Source organism: Cryptomeria japonica, chromosome 7 (assembly GCF_030272615.1).
Source record: "Cryptomeria japonica chromosome 7, Sugi_1.0, whole genome shotgun sequence".
In the NCBI taxonomy this organism is placed as follows: domain Eukaryota; kingdom Viridiplantae; phylum Streptophyta; class Pinopsida; order Cupressales; family Cupressaceae; genus Cryptomeria; species Cryptomeria japonica.
In genome coordinates, this window is record NC_081411.1 from 574,408,337 (window position 1) to 574,426,303 (window position 17,967).

The window sequence follows — 17,967 nt, forward strand, 5'->3', positions numbered from 1 at the left end:
TCTCATTCAAACATTTATTATCGTGAGGGGGCACAATCAAGTGATGTCTTGATCGGACATGTCCAAAAGACATGGCCGGTCAAGGCATCGCTTGACCGTACCCAGCCCACTACATATACAAAATGAAATGTGTGAGAATGGACATTGAAATAAAAATGCTCCTCCTCTCCTGCAACATAAAAGAAGACAATCAGATTTATACAACAATTCAGTGATAGATAATACATAGAACAAGATAAATTTTAATTCTGATCCACAAAATTAACATGGTTTCAAAGCCAGGTTTCCTTCTATAAAGCCTAACTGCCTGAAGGAAGATCCGATTAAGATCAGATTGATATCTCCTTGAAAGTCTCGAATATGGCCACATTGCAAGAACTTGTCCTCTCAAACTTAAACTACAATCGTCCCTTGCTGAAGTCAGAAATTCAAACGTATGTTCAGAAAAATATGTTCTCTAGAAGAAACTCAAGATACCTTGTGATTGAGAGGGAGCTTACTAATCAAGATTGAGCACTTCTGAGGTAAAAATTGTAAATATTGATTATTATTATTAATACTAATAATTATTTTATGGGCCCTGTGTAAATCATAAGGAAGTGACGACTTCCAAATAATTTCCACTTGTATTTTTGAGGTTATTAGAAGGTGACAATCTTACAATAACTCAAGATTGTGGATAGAATCGTCGACTGAGGCAATCCACGTAAAAGCTTGTGGATAGAATCGCCGACAGAGGCAATCCATGTAAGAGCTTGTGGATAGAATCGCCGACTAAGGCAATCCACGTAAGAGCTCATGGATAGAATCGCCGACTGAGGCAATCCACACGAGAGCTCATGGATAGAATCGCCGACTGAGGCAATCCACGTAAGAGCTCATGGATAGAATCGCCGACTGAGGCAATCCACGTGAGAGCTCGTGGATAGAATCGCCGACTGAGGCAATCCACACAAGAGCTTGTGGATAGAATCGCCGACTGAGGCAATCCACGTAAGAGCTCATTGATAGAATCGCCGACTAAGGCAATCCACGTGAGAGCTCGTGGATAGAATCGCCGACTGAGGCAATCCACACAAGAGCTTGTGGATAGAATCGCCGATTGAGGCAATCCACACAAGAGTTTGTGAATAGAATCGCCGACAGAGGCAATTCACATCTTGAAACTATGGTCCCAAGATAAGCATCATATGATTTATGAATATTGCTCCCAATAACTTTTACATTTATCTTACCTAGCTAAGAGGGAGTGTTAATGCATGATAGCCTCGGTAAGATAAATGATTGAATGAGAGATAAATGAAGTCTCTCATTCAAACATTTATTATCGTGAGGGGGCATGATCAAGTGATGTCTTGATTGAACATGTCCAAAAGACACCAAATGAAATGTGTGAGAATGGACATTGAAATAAAAATGCTCCTCCTCTCCTGCAACATAAAAGAAGACAATCAGATTTATACAACAATTCAGTGATAGATAATACATAGAACAAGATAAATTTTAATTCTAATCCACAAAATTAACAAATATATTCATTGTTAGATTAAAAAAAATGTTATTACATGCTTTATAAAAAAGTTAAAGTTACTTTTCCTTCTAAAAAAAGCTCTATGTTTTATTCATACTGTTGATTATGAAATGTTTAATTGCATTCTTAATCTTGCTATGGGAATAGCGTGTTACAACCAGAATTTGAGAACACAAAAATTTAAATAAAATGCATCTATGATAGATTCAAAAAAATAGCATATATGGAGCTTAAGAGCTCTAAATCACCTTTCCAACACCGCAACAATTATGAAATCAGAGATACTGGTGAAAAGATATGAGCTCAAAAGTACAAACAAAAGATCTAAATTTGACTAAAAATAACAAAAATTTGGAGTAGAATCTTGAAGATGAAACCTCCACCACTAGAAAGTGCTTGGAACCACCTTTCCAATGATATCCTGTTTGCCCAATTTTAACACCGTATGCTCAAGTTATGAGTTTTTAAAAAATTGTCTAAATTTAGCCAATCGATAACCAGCAAACATGACCCTTCTGATCTGATTGCTACAAAATTTACTCACTGCATTCAAAATCTAACAAGAATCCAAATGCTTGCTCATGGCTATGAACAAAACCAAAAAAAAAAAATTCTCAAAAATTCATTGAGTAAAAGTCAGCCAAATTTTGTGATTTTATGCATTTTTGCATTTTTTACTTTTTTGCTTTTCCCACAAAAATTGACAAATTCTAGCGAATTGACACATACCCAAATGGTTTTTTGTGGCTGTGAAGAAAATCCATAATTTGTTTTACTTCCAGATGAGCCAATTTTTCTCAAGGATGGATCTCTCAAAAACTAGATAGGAAGTCACAGATTCGATACCATGTCAAAGCTGATAGCTAACTCCACAGCTCCCGGAATTAACTTGCAACCAAAATGCCCATCACATCTGGACAGAAAAAGACATGATTAATGCTATACAACCTTGAGAGAGTATTGATCCAACTAGGAATCTAATATCAAGATTAACCTATAAATAAATTGGATAGATTACAATGAATACAATCTAAGTTATCGAATACATCCTTAAGGCCTCCCACACTTGTATTGGATATGTCCGGGTACAGGTTTGCTCGGGGGTATGCCCAAGGTATGTACTCAAGCATACCTAGGAATACCCAAAGGCACCAAGCGCCAAAAAGTAACAAAAAAAGACATTTTTTTACTCTTTTTACATCAAAAAACCCTAAAATACCCAATAAAGCATCATTTTGCCCAATTCAAGGATCATTTTGCTCTCTTCACTCTCTAAAAAATATTTTGAGGGCATAGCCCCCAAACCCCACTTGCAGCCCATGGGGGAACGAAACCCCACACCCCCTCTATAGTTGGGTTTTTCTCACATCTAACTACTTGTGCAACTTATCATTGTTACCCCTCAAACTCATTAGGGTCTCCACTCCCAAACCCCCACTAGTTATTGGGATCTCTTGTCATATAATAAATTTAATTACAATGAGGGGGTTTGGGAGTAGAGACCAAAGTTAGGAACTTAGACAACTAAAATTATCACTATTAAATGCCAATTGATAAAGACATATTAAATAATAAATATTTAACTATCAATTGGCATTTAATGTTTATCTTTATCACTACCATTTTGGCATTTGGCATAGCTCAATAATGAAGTATCATACTATCAAATTATTTAATTTTACAATTCTTTAAAAGAAATTGTGTGTGTATATACACACATGTACCCAAACGTACCATATCCAAGGACAAAAAAATTGCACATACCGGCATACTCGATTCTCATACCCATACCCGTTCTCGTACTTGTTCCGACAACTTAGAATATAATGAATGCTTATACAAGCATAAAGATAAATCCCTAAGAGCTTGACAAGTGTCCATATCATAATGAATTAGATAACATGTACTACATATAGCTCAATCTAATAAAAGATAAAGCACTCCTGAGTTTTAACTTAGTGAATAAAGTAACCTAACTAGGTAATTAATTAGGTGATTATCCTAATTACTCTAACTATGGACTCTTAAGCTTAATTTCAAATTTAAGTGTGCAGTTTTCATTTCAAGCCATACCTTGGGACCAACAACAACCACTCCCTTGGACCCCAGTTTCATTGTAACATATCTTAAATAATCCAAGATTGTTTTGATACCCCTAAGCAAATAATGGTGAATCTAGAAGTCAGAAGAATGTGCGAACATAAGATGGTCATCTTCATTTCTTGAAGACTATGGCAAGTTTGTTATGCCCTAATATGTAGAAGTACACATCTTTGAGTCCTTCATAAACATCACTCACTCTAGAAAAGGTTTTATCTTTCAAAATTTGAAGAGATTTCACAATTATGTTATTTGACTAGTTGTAGGCTTATGTGTGATGTTATAATGATTCAGCCAATAAGAATTAATAAGATTTGTCGAATGCTTCTATTTTGTCTATATTTCTTTCTTTGATATGTGTAATTGGCCAAGCTTCTTGATTTGGTAGTCCTTCATTGGACTCTTAGACATTGCCCTACATCACTTCCCTCAACTTCTAAACATTGAAATCCTCTTCTTGAAATCCCCAACAGGCCAGTAGGTGGGTGGGTAAGCAAAAATTGAAAGACTGTTCCTTTGTATTCGATGAAAGCAAAGGACATGCATATAGTTTTGACGGAGGAGATTCTTGGTTGAATTTAGATTACATCAAGAGCAGCTTACATGCATATTTTATGATGCTTAGGTGTGCTCAGATGGGTGAAAATTTAAATTTTCTTTGCACAAACCAATTACAGAAAAGTTTATTCTCTCTTTATTGGTTTGCAAGTTGAGAAAGGTGTTATTGACCTAATATATTATCTAACTTAGGAGCAAGTAGTAGAAACCTCTTGATATTGAAAATTTTATTTAATTGATCATTAGTTTTCCATTTTCATCCATATGAAGCTACTGGAATATTTAATATCATAGTTTTAAGACTCGTGGACTCGCCACGGACTCGCAAGTCCGTGGGAGCCACGAGTCGACTCGCCAAAGACTCGTGAGGCGAGTCCTGGCAAGTCTTTTGCAAGGACTCGCGCAGCCCAGAAAACACGTCCAACAAGCAATAAAAGTCACTTTTTTTTATATTTTTCCCCTCATTTGGCATTCTTGCTTGGTTATAACAGGTTTGTAGGGTTTGAAGGAGGAGAGGAAAGAAGATTAAATCAGCAAAAGAGATCTAGGTAAGGATTTTTCCTCTTTTTTTTGTTTTCATTTCCATGTTTTGAAAATCCAAATAATCTTGAAAAACAAGGGGATATGCTGCCAAAAAAAAATTATTTCCTTTCTTCAGTTATTTCCTCATATTTTTTTCTTGTTTTTGAATGTTATTTTTCTCAAATGATTCGTTGTCATTTTTTTTGTTGATTTTCCATAAAACCCTGCTGATTTTTTAATTTTTTCATGCTAAATCAGCAATGGCAAGTTTAACTCCAAGGGCAACCCCAAGGTCAAGAAGACAGAGATAAAACATGGAAATATGGGATTCTAGGAAGCAAAAAGGGAAGGTTACTTGCACCGAATGTAAGAAATTGATGGCCGGTGGAATCAATAGATTGAAATACCACCTTGCACAAATTCCTGGATATGGTGTGGAGATATGCCCCAAAACAAGATTATTAGAGAAATGAAGGCCCTTCTTGCTGAGCATGATATGCAAAAGGAAGAAAGGCAAAAATCAAAAGAAGCCATGGCAATTGCAATGAATCCCACATTGTCCACTTCGAGTCCCATTGGTCACACTTGTGATCGTCAATCACTTTCATCTTTTGGTGACAATGAGGGTGAGGCTAGTGGCACTCCTGTTAGGTCAGACCCTAATTTTTTGTACCACGCAATGTTCCAAGTGCATAACCTTCACTTGAAGGTATAGGATGGCATGGAGAGAAGCATGAACAAGCAAAGATAGCGGCATCAAACTTTTGGTTTTACAGTAATATACCTTTCAATGCAGCAAACAATGTGTATTGGGAAGGTTTCGTTAATGCATTTACAGTTGCGGGTAAAAGGTTTAAGGCCCCAACAGGTCATGACTTTAGTGGGCCATTGCTAGAGCAAGCTATAAAAAATACACAAGTTGTGGTTGATGATCAAAAAAGGTATTGGAAGAGAAAAGGATGCAGCATTTTATCTGATGGATGGACAAATGGACAGAATAGGACTCTTCTCAACTTCTTGGTGGCTTCAAATGTTGCAATGGTATTCCTAAAGTCTATTGATGCCTCAAATGAAATAAAAAATGCAGAGACTTTGTGTAATCTATTGGATGGGGTGGTTCAGGAAGTTGGAGTTGAGAATGTTGTCCAAATTATCACAGACAACGCACCTGCATATGTATCTGCAGGTAGAATGCTTATGGAGAGGCATCCTACAATTACATGTAGTCCTTGTGCTGCACATTGCTTGGACTTGATGCTAGAGGACATTTGGGAGATTGGATGGGTGAAAAAGGTGGTTGAAGATGCAAGAAGTGTCACCAAATTCATCTACAACCATACTTGGGTGCTTTCTTTGATGAGAAAACACACAAATGGCAAGGACCTTGTGTGACCTAGAGTGACACGATTTGCTAGCCACTTCATCACTTTGCAGAGCATTCTTAGTGCCATTCCTCATCTTAAGCAGATGTTTGTGTCTAATGCTTGGTTGGGGTCTGCATACTCCAAAAGACCTGAAGCAGAGAAGGTTGTGAGCATTGTTTTTGATTAAGGGTTCAGCAAAAGTGGAGAGGAGTTGACTGCGGTAAGTAACAAACACAAACGTAAACTTTATACAATCTTATCTATTTGCTGATTTTATTTTTTAGGGGTTAATTTTGTACTAATTTAAAATTTGTTTTCATTTTTTTAGGTGGCAGAACCTTTGGTAAGGGTTCTTCGTATGGTGGATGAAGAGGGCATGCCAATGGGTTTCATTTATGAGGCCATGGATAGGGCCAAAGAGGCCATTTCACATTACTATCGTGGAAATACAAGAAAATGTGAAATCCTTTGGCGCATCATTGATCGTAGGTGGACAAACCAACTCCACCAACCGATACATGTCTTCGCCTACTTTTTGAACCCGAAATTCTACTTCTCTGATTCATTTAGGGTTGACGAGGAGGTCATGGCAGGTGTTATTGCATGCAGTGATAAGATGGCACCTGATCCTGAGTTAGAAACAAGGTTCTTGATGAGTTGGAGGTGAGATTTGACATTTGCAATTGCTCTATCTTTATTTATGAATTTGGAAATGTTCATTATTGAATTTGAGTTTGACACTTTGACTATCTATTTATGAATTTGGAAATGTTCATTGTTCAAGATCTACAAGAGTGCAGAGGGGAGACTCTTCTCATCACAACTAGCAATTGATAGGAAAGGAAAACAACAACCAGGTAAAAAATTTAGTAACTTAGTTCAATACTCCAAGAAAAAAACTACAAACTTGATTGTTACATTTTTTTCTCAATTTTAATATTTCTAAATGTTTTTTGTAGATTTATGGTGGGATGGTGTTGGCACACCTAATCTTCAAAAGATAATCGTTCGTGTTTTGTCTCAGCCATGCAGTGTTTCTGGGTGTGAACGAAATTGGAGTGTATTTGAGAATATTCACACAAAGAAGAGAAATAGATTGACACAAAAGCGGCTCAATGATCTTGTCTTTGTTCGGTACAACCTTCACCTTCAAGTTAGAAAGGTGAAGGGTGTTTCACATGAGGCCATTGACTTGGATGAAATTGATCCATATGGTGATTGGACCGTGAATGAACAAAATGATGGTGATGATGTCCTCCTTACCGAAGAAGAAATTGCAGAAATAGAGAGGAGCAGCACAAGAAGCAGAAGGAGCAAGATTGGATGAAGATGAGGACGAAGATGGGGACTTTGACTTTGAAGAAGAATCATCTCACCATTTAGATACCACAACACCCACTGCTACTACTTCTAGCTCAAGGCCTAAAAGTTGCTATATTAGGAGAAATACAAAGAGGAAGACGTAGTCTTCTCTTTAGTTTGTTCATTGTTGTTTTTCACATTTGGAGGTGGACATATCATTATATGTAATTTTGTAAACATTTATAAACTCATGCTGCTATTATACATTTTAGAGTTGAAACTATGAGTATGAATGATGAAATTTCAAATATTGAGTGTTTGTAGATCATATGACATGTGTAATGTTTCAATTATGGCTCTTATGTTCTCTAAATGCATTAATTTCTTTATGTTTTTTTTGTAAAACTACGGGTTTTTTTTTTGGCCGAGTCTTTCGCGAGTCTTTCACGAGTCCGAGTCCGAGTCCAAATTTTTGGTTTGCCGAGTCCGTGGCAAGTCCGAGTATTAAAACTTTGTTTAATATAATGGTCAAAATAGTAACCTAGGAAAAAAATCCAAACTGTTAAACCCTAACCCAAAACAGCAACATAGCAAATAAGATCTGCAATTGCTTAGTCTAGATCTGTTAAAATGATAAAACTTGAAATAAACACTAATGCAGAATTATTGGTTCATGTTGCTAGTTCAATGAGCAACTTCTTCAATGCAACATATATATGTTTCAAATACATGTAATCAAACTGCTCTTTGGGTAAATACTTCACTGTTGGAGTATGGGAATGGAAATCAAATTCAAAGGAAAACCCTCTTGGGGTAGGAAAACACCACAAGAAAAGCACACGACATTATTCACTTCAATAGTCATTGTGTCTTACAAGATTACTTTCTCCTCCCACAAACATAGATTAGAGCTATTTACTGTCTTTGGAGTATGGAAGCTTTTACTTCCATCTTGGATTCTTGCTTTACATAAGATCCCATGCTCTCAACTCCAACTGCCAGTGACTAAACCGCAAATGTGTCTTGTACATTAATGATTGTTCAATAAATGAATTGGAAGGGCTGATGAATTTATCACCAAATCTAATGTCATTTCTTCCCTAGCCACTTTGGAATTCCCTGGCCATGTCCTTGCTCATGGGTGCTTGTTGGTCCTCCTCAAAAAAAATCAAGACCATGTTTCCTCCAGATGAAGTCAATAAACTGTTAGTTGCAGCCTTGACCCCATCTGTGGCTGTTAACAACTTGCTAGTAGCAAGAAGAGCAAACAAGTTTTCATTTAGATGTTGTACACGCAATGATCCCTTTAGTACTAACAGCCCACTAGACATTCACCATAGTTTGCCATGTCCCTTTTTTGTTTTGGGGCAACTTAAACATTATTTTAATAAATTAAAAAAGTGTTTTTTTAAACACTCAGATATAAAAAGTATTTTTAGCACTTGGAGGAAAAATAAAATTAAAATTAAAAATACCTATATATATGGAGGGTCCAAAAAAGAGAACTAGAAAAGAACCACTTTTCCTCATTCCTGATCATTCGAGTTATCTTTTTTGCATCCGATATTCAAATTTGAGCATTTTTCTCAATCTAGCACATCCAGGATGAAAACTCTTAGTTTGTTCAGAGTTGAGAGAACAAAAACCCTCTTGGAATCCATATTTGGGGTGAAGGGCAAAATACCCTGTTCCCCACTTTAGGTGATTCCATCTGGGGATCACTATTGTGCTGATCTGTTAGGATTTGAAGACATTTTCAGTTTGCTACAGTGATGCTATAGTGTTTTTTGCAACTAAATGTCATATTTGGCTGTCAAAGTATGATTGAAGGCTAGTAGGTGGATTTCCACATTTTTGGTGAATTTCCCAACATCAACTAGAACAGATCTAGATTATTTCCAACATCATAGATCTGTACCATCATTGGAGGGACGAAATCAGTCATCTAGGGCAGAAATTCAGTGATCCAGTTGCTGCTTTTGTACTTTAGCCATCACTGATCAGAAAATGGTCATTTAAGTGAGGCGCCACCTTGCAAGAGGGAGAAATTAAAATCACCTGCCAAGGCAGATTAGACCTTAATCAACAAATTTCTATGAGTTACCAGCTTGTCATACCATCCTACTAAGCTGCCATACCATTCCAAGGTTTGTTTTTGTGATTGGTATAAGGATCAACAGTAACATTAGCATTTCCAGTCATTATTGTCATCTTGGGAGCAGTCATACAGCAGGATAACCCTCAGCACATTCTGTACCATAGGCCATACAACCTTGTTCATGAGTGAAAAAAAATTATCTAAAACTCATTCCTGGCTTGTCAATTTCCGATCAGCTTTTCGGAAAATAAAAGTAAATAAATTCTATTTGGGGTTTTTCAATGAGATCGCCATCTACCCAAGGTTTTGAATTTTTCAAATTAAGATTTTCTCTGCAAACTAGGGTTTAGAATTGGTGATCAACTGATCATTGGCCCATTTTTTTCAAATTTTTTCATTAAAATCAAAAGCTTGCAATAAATATTGCATTGAAGACATTAAATAGTTCATTGTCATGCTTCACTCCAACCTGAGTGTAATGACACCTTGGTTTCATGTATAATGTTCTGATTCATTTCAGATGAAAAGCTGTGGCCAGACACATTGACTAAAATCAACCAAACTTAGATAGGGATCAGAATTCATTTGAATGGGATCAGTATTTACATTATTACACCCTATATTTACATGTTTAGGTTTCTACTTCGTGTTTAGAGATGGTACTGTGCAGTGAAATATGAGGGCACATCCCAAGAGGTAGGTAGACAGACCCATGACTCCCACACTCTGAGGGCATGTGGATGACTATCAAAAGTCCGGGTCCCTCAAAAATGAGGAACAGCTTGGGCACATTCCAAGTACACTTTTTGTGGATGCAAAACATCCCAGGAGCATTTGTACTCAGACAGATATTCCCTGTAAAAAGAAAACGCCCATGAGTTTCCATTTTGTGAGGTACATCTGAACATCCCCCATGGTGTTGGCAAAATTAAGTAAATAGAAAACAGAAACAGAAAAAGGTAAACTTCAGTACTTTCTAAATCTCCATCCAGAAATGCAAGCTGAATGAATTGTTATAACTTATTCGCCATATGGATGGTACCTTAGATTATTTTGACTCCTTAATGTCTGCATTCCAAGTCTTTTGGCATGGGAGACCTTAAAATTTAAATTTATTCAAATTCCAACCAGATAAAATATGCCAAATCTCAGCTGAATAGCCTGCAAAGAAGTTTTTCTCCTTCTTGTAAATTTATATAATTGGTTGAAACCAATGAAATATTAACAACTCTGTTCTGTTTTTTATTTGATTTTACGTTAAAACTTGAAATAATTCTCTTCGATGCTGCCTGCCAAGGTTTTCAAGATGATAAACGTGGTATAAAAGTAATGGTAAAACATCTGTGTCACATTTTAAAGTGTAGAGCTCAACAAGAAATTAAAAAGTTTTAGTTATTTTAAGGTCATAAATTGCCTACTTTGCAATCTGCACCTTATGTTACTGCAATTAATTTAGTGTTCATACCTCCAGATGCTTTTTTGGGTTCAGGTAACACTTTTCTAGGCCTTTACAATTTGGACTGATTTATGACCACTCCTAAGCCTTACCAAATCCATAAAACCTACCCCAGACGTTTCAAGCTCAGACTCAAAAAAATCGTCTGTGCAATCCAAATGTTTGTGTCCTGTACACATGTAATCGAAACACTCATGTCTAGGTAACTCTATGAATTTGAATTTTAAATAAAGCTTTAATCCTGAACCTAGGTCTACCCTAATACATTTCCTAATAGTCATCTACGCTCAAGCATGAAATAAAGCTATACCAAGTTTCATTTGGGTATAGATACTCATTCTACACTCTTCAGCTTTCTCAATACTAAGTTTTCCTCTCTCCTTACATCCTACAGGATTTTGGAATCGTCACGTTGAAGAAATCTATAGAAAAGATACCAAGTTGCACTTCCTCTAATCCTCCTTGGTCAATCCCATCCTCTTCCTAGCTAAATCTTCCTCGTTTTCCTCCCTCCCTTGCCTCCTCTGCCATTTATCCATTGTTTTCCCAAATACCTTTCCAAAAGCCCCCTAAAAACCCTATTCCATTGCATCTTTATCCTCATTAGTTCCCATAAATCCGATCACAGATCCTCCCATCTCATTCCCCGAAATCAGTCAATTGTTTCCATCAACTATCAACCTCTACTTGCACACAACATTGTAGGTAGATTTCCTCATAGGGTTTTAATCCTTTAGGTTCAAATTTGCACACACCACTCTTTCTCACCACACTAAGGCTGTCACACAAACATTTTCAAGCTACAGTTGAAGGTTGAAATAGACCACCTAGGAGACTGACTAAGACAGTCCCAAAATAGCCAAACCCTTCCTTCCTTTCCCCTCTTGGCTTCAGACTACAGTAACGGATGATCAGGAAATTTTTTTAGTGAGAAATAAGTTGAACAAGCATCAGCACAGAGGAGAATAACTGCTGAAAATTCTGGAGACACAGACAACAGCACCCAGACCTCTCCAATGACCTAGACCAGCGCCCAGACAGCACTAGTGACCAACACCAGCACCCAAGCAGCGTCTGTGACAACAGGAACACCCATTTCGAGCACCAGTGCCCTGCAGGAGTGCTGAGGCAAGATGCTCGGGTCCCAATTTGTGTCAGCAGGCTGCACTTTTCAAGGTTCTCAATTCCAGTGTTCTTCCCAGTTCTTCCATCTGTTCCAGTCTTCAGATCCCAGTAATGCATTCTCTCAACTTTCCTATTTCTGTTTGCCAGCTTTACTTTACTGGCTATTTACATTAGTTTGATTTAGTTAAAAATCTTAAGTTGTTATATCTCTATGTCATAATATCAGAAGTACATTCTCAGATTTACTTAGATTAAACTAGTGCAAAGAAAGAAGAAACCTAGGTTAATAGTTAACACTTATACAAACTAAAAACAACCTAGGGTTCCTTTTTTGTTCTTTCAGCTGCAAATTAGTATGACATTTCAAAGGGTAAAAGTGTAAAAAGTGAGGGGTGGGTAAAGAAAAGTAAAGAAAGCAAATGCATGGATATTCCGATGCAAGATGAAGCCATGTATCATTTGTTAAACAGATGAAATCTTAATCATTTGTAATTTTGTAGTAATGTGTGAACAAAGATCTGGAAATTTAAATTATTGAAATTGTGGCATTTTCTATCAATTCTCTATTTCTCTGTTCCAATGCCGTCTCCCAAAATCTGGAAGTCTCTCTAATATCTCCAAAATTTGTTCTACCCTTGGTCTCCAAAAACTGGGGGAACCTAGGTATATGATCTATAGAATATTTATTATGATCACAAGGATCCACAAAGAAATAAAGCAAAACACTTTAAACAAATCATGAAGAGCTTCCTAGATGCCATTCTATAGTATCAGTCCAGCACAAAATTACCCGTAATGTATGCAGACAGCTCAGCCTGGCAAAGGGTTTTAAACTTTAGTCACTGTAAAGAAAATCCGGATAGTGGGCCACCATATCAAAATAGTTATATAGAAGGTAATCAATAGCACATGCATGCCTTCCTTAATTAGAGGGTATAATAACTGAAATGGAGACATAAATATCACTTACAGATCACCCTCCGAACACAGAACAGTTGATGGGCACTTCATTGTGTAAGCAACTTTGCAATGAACTTATCATTTCTACATGTTCCCATGGGAACATTAGTATGGCCACAAAATCATCATTGCTTCCCTTGAAAAGGAACCATCAAGCCCTGCACTCAGGATATTCTTCAAAATCATCATTTCCAATCTCTTAAAGAACAATAAAATATTCCGATTTAAAAGGTCAGTTTAGCCAAACTGCATTTTAACGGCCCAATCAAAAGAGCTCAATATACTTGCTTGACCTAATCTGTGTGGAGTGAAGTGTCTCTAAGAGAGAATCCTTTAATATCAACGATGTCAGTATCAAGTCCTAAACCGCTTTCTAGCATCCTGTTGATGAGTAATTTTGCTTCAAATACCTTGTTTTGTTTGCAAAGCACTCTAATGAATTCCTTATATGTTTGACCATCAGGTTCAAAACCACTTTTCTTCATTCTTTTCAGCAGCTTCAGACATTTGTCAGTCTTGCCATCCTTCAGAAGACTATTGATCAGTATTGTCAAAGTTACATCACTGGGAATATATCCATTTTGTAATGTACTCTCAAACAGCCTTTCTGCTTCATGCACCTTACCTTCTCTGCATAGTCCATAAATCACAGAATTGGATAAAGATAAGCTTGGTTCATAACTATTTTTGGTCATTTTATCCAAAAGTTTGAAAGCATCCATGTATTTTTCCTGTTTGCAATACCCATCAACAAGAGCTGTGTAGATTGATTCATCAGGAGAATGGCCTCTTTCAAGCATTATTTTTATCAGTTGGCCTGCCTCAAGCATCCTACCTCCTTTGGAGAATCCTGCTATCAGGGCACTATAAGTATCTATGGTGGGATGACAGCACTTCTCCATCATTCTATCCAAAAGATGCAAAGCAATGTCAACTTTTATATTCTTCGACATGTGATCCATGGCCTGAATTTTGACTGAGCCATCACGATCAGAAGTAGCAAGTTCATCTTCATAAGAAATTGCTAGTGCTTGCCGCACGTTTCTCTCTTGGACTAGACCATCTATAAGCTTACAATAAGTTCGATAATTAGGCATGCATCCATCCTCCATCATTTTGCCTAGTAAATCAAATGCATGATCAACTCTACCTGCTTTAAGGTTACCATCAAGTAATGAAGTGTAAGTTACTAGATTTGGACTTATGCCTTTCTCCTCCATCTCACTAATCAACATTTCTGCCTCCTCCAGTTTCCCTTCTTTGCAAAGTCCATAAACCAGTGCACTGTAAGTGTAGACATTCGGGGGGCAATCTACCTGTAGCATTTTGTCTAAGACTTTAAAAGCAATATCCACAGAACCTCCTTTGCACAGTCCATCAATAAGTGTCGTATAAGTAACCAAAGTTGGAAGCACCCCACTCCCTAACATCTGACCAAACAATTTGTCAGCCTCAAGGACCCTATTTTCCTTGCACAGTCCATTTATCAGTACATTATAAGTATGTGAATTTGGCTCCCGACCATTTTCAGACATCTTGTAGAACAGTCCAAGAGCAATATCAACTTTTCCAGATTTGCAAAAACCATCAATTATAGCCGTATATGTTACACAATCAGGTGCAATGCCATTTTCAAGAAGTTCACTGAATAACTCGCAAGCCTGCTTCAACTTTCCTTCTTTGCAAAGTCCACTGACAAGTATGGAATAAGTCCAATCGTCAGGTTCACACCCCTTTTTCTTCATCAACTTAAAGAAATCATAGGCAATATCTACTTGATACTCTTTGCAATGAACTTCAATTAGAGTATTATATGTCACATTATTTGGGATCAAATTTCTCTCAACCATTTTGTTCAAAAGTTGCATTGCTTTTGGCAACTTCTTTTGTTTACATAATCCATTGATCAACTCGTTGTACGTACGAACATTGGGTTTGCATCCACTCTTTTCCATTTTCTCCATAACCTCAAAAGCATAGTCAATTTGCATTTGTTTACAGTGCCCATCAATGAGAACATTGTATGTAACCACATTTGGAACTAAACCCATCTTCACTATTTGGTCAAACAGTTCCCTTGCTTCTTTAAGTTTACCTTCTTTGCAAAGTCCACTGATCAATGAAGTGTAGGTATGAATGTTTGGCTTGCAATTATTTTTCTTCATCTCTTCGACAATATCCAATGCTTCCTGTAGCCTGCCCCCACCACATAGACCTGTGATCAGAATTGTATAGGTATGAACATTGGGATTGCAATGCTTCTTCACCATTTCATCAACTAAATCATAAGCTTCTTGAATTTTACCATTCTTGCATAAACCATCAACAAGTATGGAATAAGTGACAACATCAGGGTCACATCGCTGCTCAGACATCCAACTGAATATTTTGAAAGCTTCCTCCAAGTTGCCATTCCTGCAGTGCCCTAGAACTAATGATGTATAAGTGGAAGTATTAGAAAATCGACCATCTTGCAGGATATGATTAAGAAAGATATATGCCTCCTGCACCTTTCCCTGCTTGCAAAGAGCATTGATCATTTTATTATATGTTAAAAGATCAGGCTTGAATCCATTTGCAAGCATCATTCTAAATATCCCTTGTGCCGTAGAGGTCATGTTCAACCTTTCCAAAACCTCGATTATAGTATTGTAAACTTCAAAACTAAACTTAAATCCTTTTATGTGCATTTGATTAAGTGCTTCAATGACTTTCCTAATCTCATCCTTGTGACAACAGGCATTTATCATAGAAATCTTCAATGCCTCTGCCTCTTGACGAAGAGACACACTATTTACAGAATACAACAAATTTATGATTGAAGTATATGACTTGACATCATGCCTGTATCCAGGCCTCTTTTCAATCCAATGAAAAAATTGCAGGGCGGAATTAACGTCATTATGAAGTTCCAAAACCTTCACCACATGCTCAGAAGTCATATGAGAGGTCAACTTTTTCAGCGAACTTTTTTTCTGCCAATCTGGTTGCCTAATTAGGGCACAAACCTGGTGCACTAAATCCCAAAAGGCAGCACACTCTTCTACAGAAGCCATTGCCAATGTGTGTTGTTGACAAGTAGGATGAAAATATAAACCAGCAGATAATAGAGTGTACAATGGAAGTACCAACGAATACAAATTTGCACTGAAACTTGTGAAATTGCATGAATGTACAACTGGTAATGTGTATTGGCACGAGCCATTCCATGAATTAGATTTTGCAGATAATGAACGTGTCTGCGATTGCAGAAATAGAGAAAACTTTTTTGGTATAAAAAAAACTGAACTTGAGCATATCCAGGGTTCAAGAGAGGATTTTGACGCTGTTTCAAGTGTACCTGACGATTTTGAGTTTTGAAAACTTCTGGAAATCGAGCGAGAAGTGAACTTCGTCATCTTCTTGTCCCAAAGCTCCATTCTCGCTTACCTAGTTCTAGGCAGATTAATGTTATCTGCTGATGGTTTCGGAGTGTCACTGAAGCTGTGAAGAAATTCAAGCATAATAAGAAGAAGAATTTCCCAAAGGCTCACAGGTAAATAACGACATTGCTTGTATGTTGAGATGTATGTTGGATTTGGCGAAGGAATTTTTGACATCGTGACAGGATTGTGGCCTAAAATGTGAGGAAACCTGGTTTATGTGTTCGGCACAAGGGCATATCAAGTTTTAGGATTTCTCTCTCTCATTGAAGCGATGCTATAAAGGTTACAAGATTTTATGTTCAATTTAGTTTTGAGATTACTTTGGGAGAATGTTTCATTATATGTATAGATCAATAATTAGTATAATCTATTGTTCATGAGTTGTTGATTTAACAAGAAATAACATTAATAATAAGTCAAATAAGAATCACCTCAAAAAGATAAACATTTGAATTTCGATGGAATTTTCAAAGTTTCAAAGGAAACTTAGGTGAAATGGGATTTAGGTTTTTTTTTTAAATGAAGATGGTGTTATGACTATGGATTGTTCTAAACATCTTGGTGTGAAAAATAATAATATTAGGAGCTCTTCTAACATGTTTAAAAGTGACACATGTTTTGGAGTTGTATAGAATAAAGCTTGAACGAGATTCTAAAATGATAATAGTGCTAGGATTAAGTGTGTTATTCATTTCGTATATCTTAAGTGTCTATGTAATTTAATTATTTATTAGACGGAGAAATTTTGTATATATCTTTAAAAGCCATGGAATGGACAAATGAGACATTCATGTAAAAGTGGGAAATGTAATTATTTTATTATTCTCTAAGGACTTAGAAATATTGTTAATGATGAGGTATTGAATAGGCGGTTACATAGCAGACACTTGAGAGCATAATCTATTATTAGTGGGATGTAATTAGTGCTTCATCGAGGACTACTTGGGAGTTACATATCTCAACTTGCATAATGGAAGTCAAAGATGTTTGTGCTAATAGATATTTTATGTTCTAGGATGGCTTCACACATGTGAGAGTAGTGAGAATTCATACCTTAATATTTGGGACCGTGTTTGATCCATGGTATAATTTTGGGTGGATTTATAGGCCTCTTTTAAGTCTATATATTAGAGGCATGAGATAGAGGATGCATGGAAGGTATTTTGCAAGGAACTATACAATCAAATCTCCACCAAAAGAGCAAGAATATTGATCTCATTGAAGCTCGCATAGATATCATGTAAATGTATTGTAACCATTTATGTGTTGAATAAGGCATTGGATGTGTGTGCTTTGGAGGCTATTTTTTTTTTCTAAAATAGTTTTCCTACAATATTATATGTCATTTCTCCTCTTATGGTTGTTTCCATTCTTCTTCCTCTCTCATTCTTATTGTTTTTAAGTGTTGTTTGCATACCAAAATATTACATTTTATTTTTTTTTTATATTTGATTACTATAATATTCTCCTTGAAAGGTTAATGACATAAATGATGATATGTTATGTTTTCTCTTTATGGGCATAGT

General features: G+C 36.6%; 1 protein-coding gene across 5 annotated transcripts in view; it reads right to left on the reverse strand.

Annotated features, from left to right (window-relative positions):
* Positions 1-16,739, reverse strand: part of LOC131073109 (pentatricopeptide repeat-containing protein At5g65560) — a 28,343-nt gene extending 11,604 nt beyond the window's left edge. For 3 of the 5 annotated variants that reach the window (XM_058009483.2, XM_058009485.2, XM_058009487.2), the window contains exons 1-2: positions 13,027-16,739; positions 12,847-12,898 (exon numbers count right to left, since the gene is read on the reverse strand). In XM_058009483.2, the coding sequence (XP_057865466.2) occupies positions 13,310-16,435 (3,126 nt within the window). In that variant the 5' untranslated portion in view covers positions 16,436-16,739 and the 3' untranslated portion in view covers positions 12,847-12,898; positions 13,027-13,309. The remainder of the gene's footprint in view (positions 1-12,846; positions 12,899-13,026) is intronic. The other 2 variants (XM_058009484.2, XM_058009486.2) reach the window with 1 other exon arrangement.
* Positions 16,740-17,967: the final 1,228 nt, after the last annotated feature.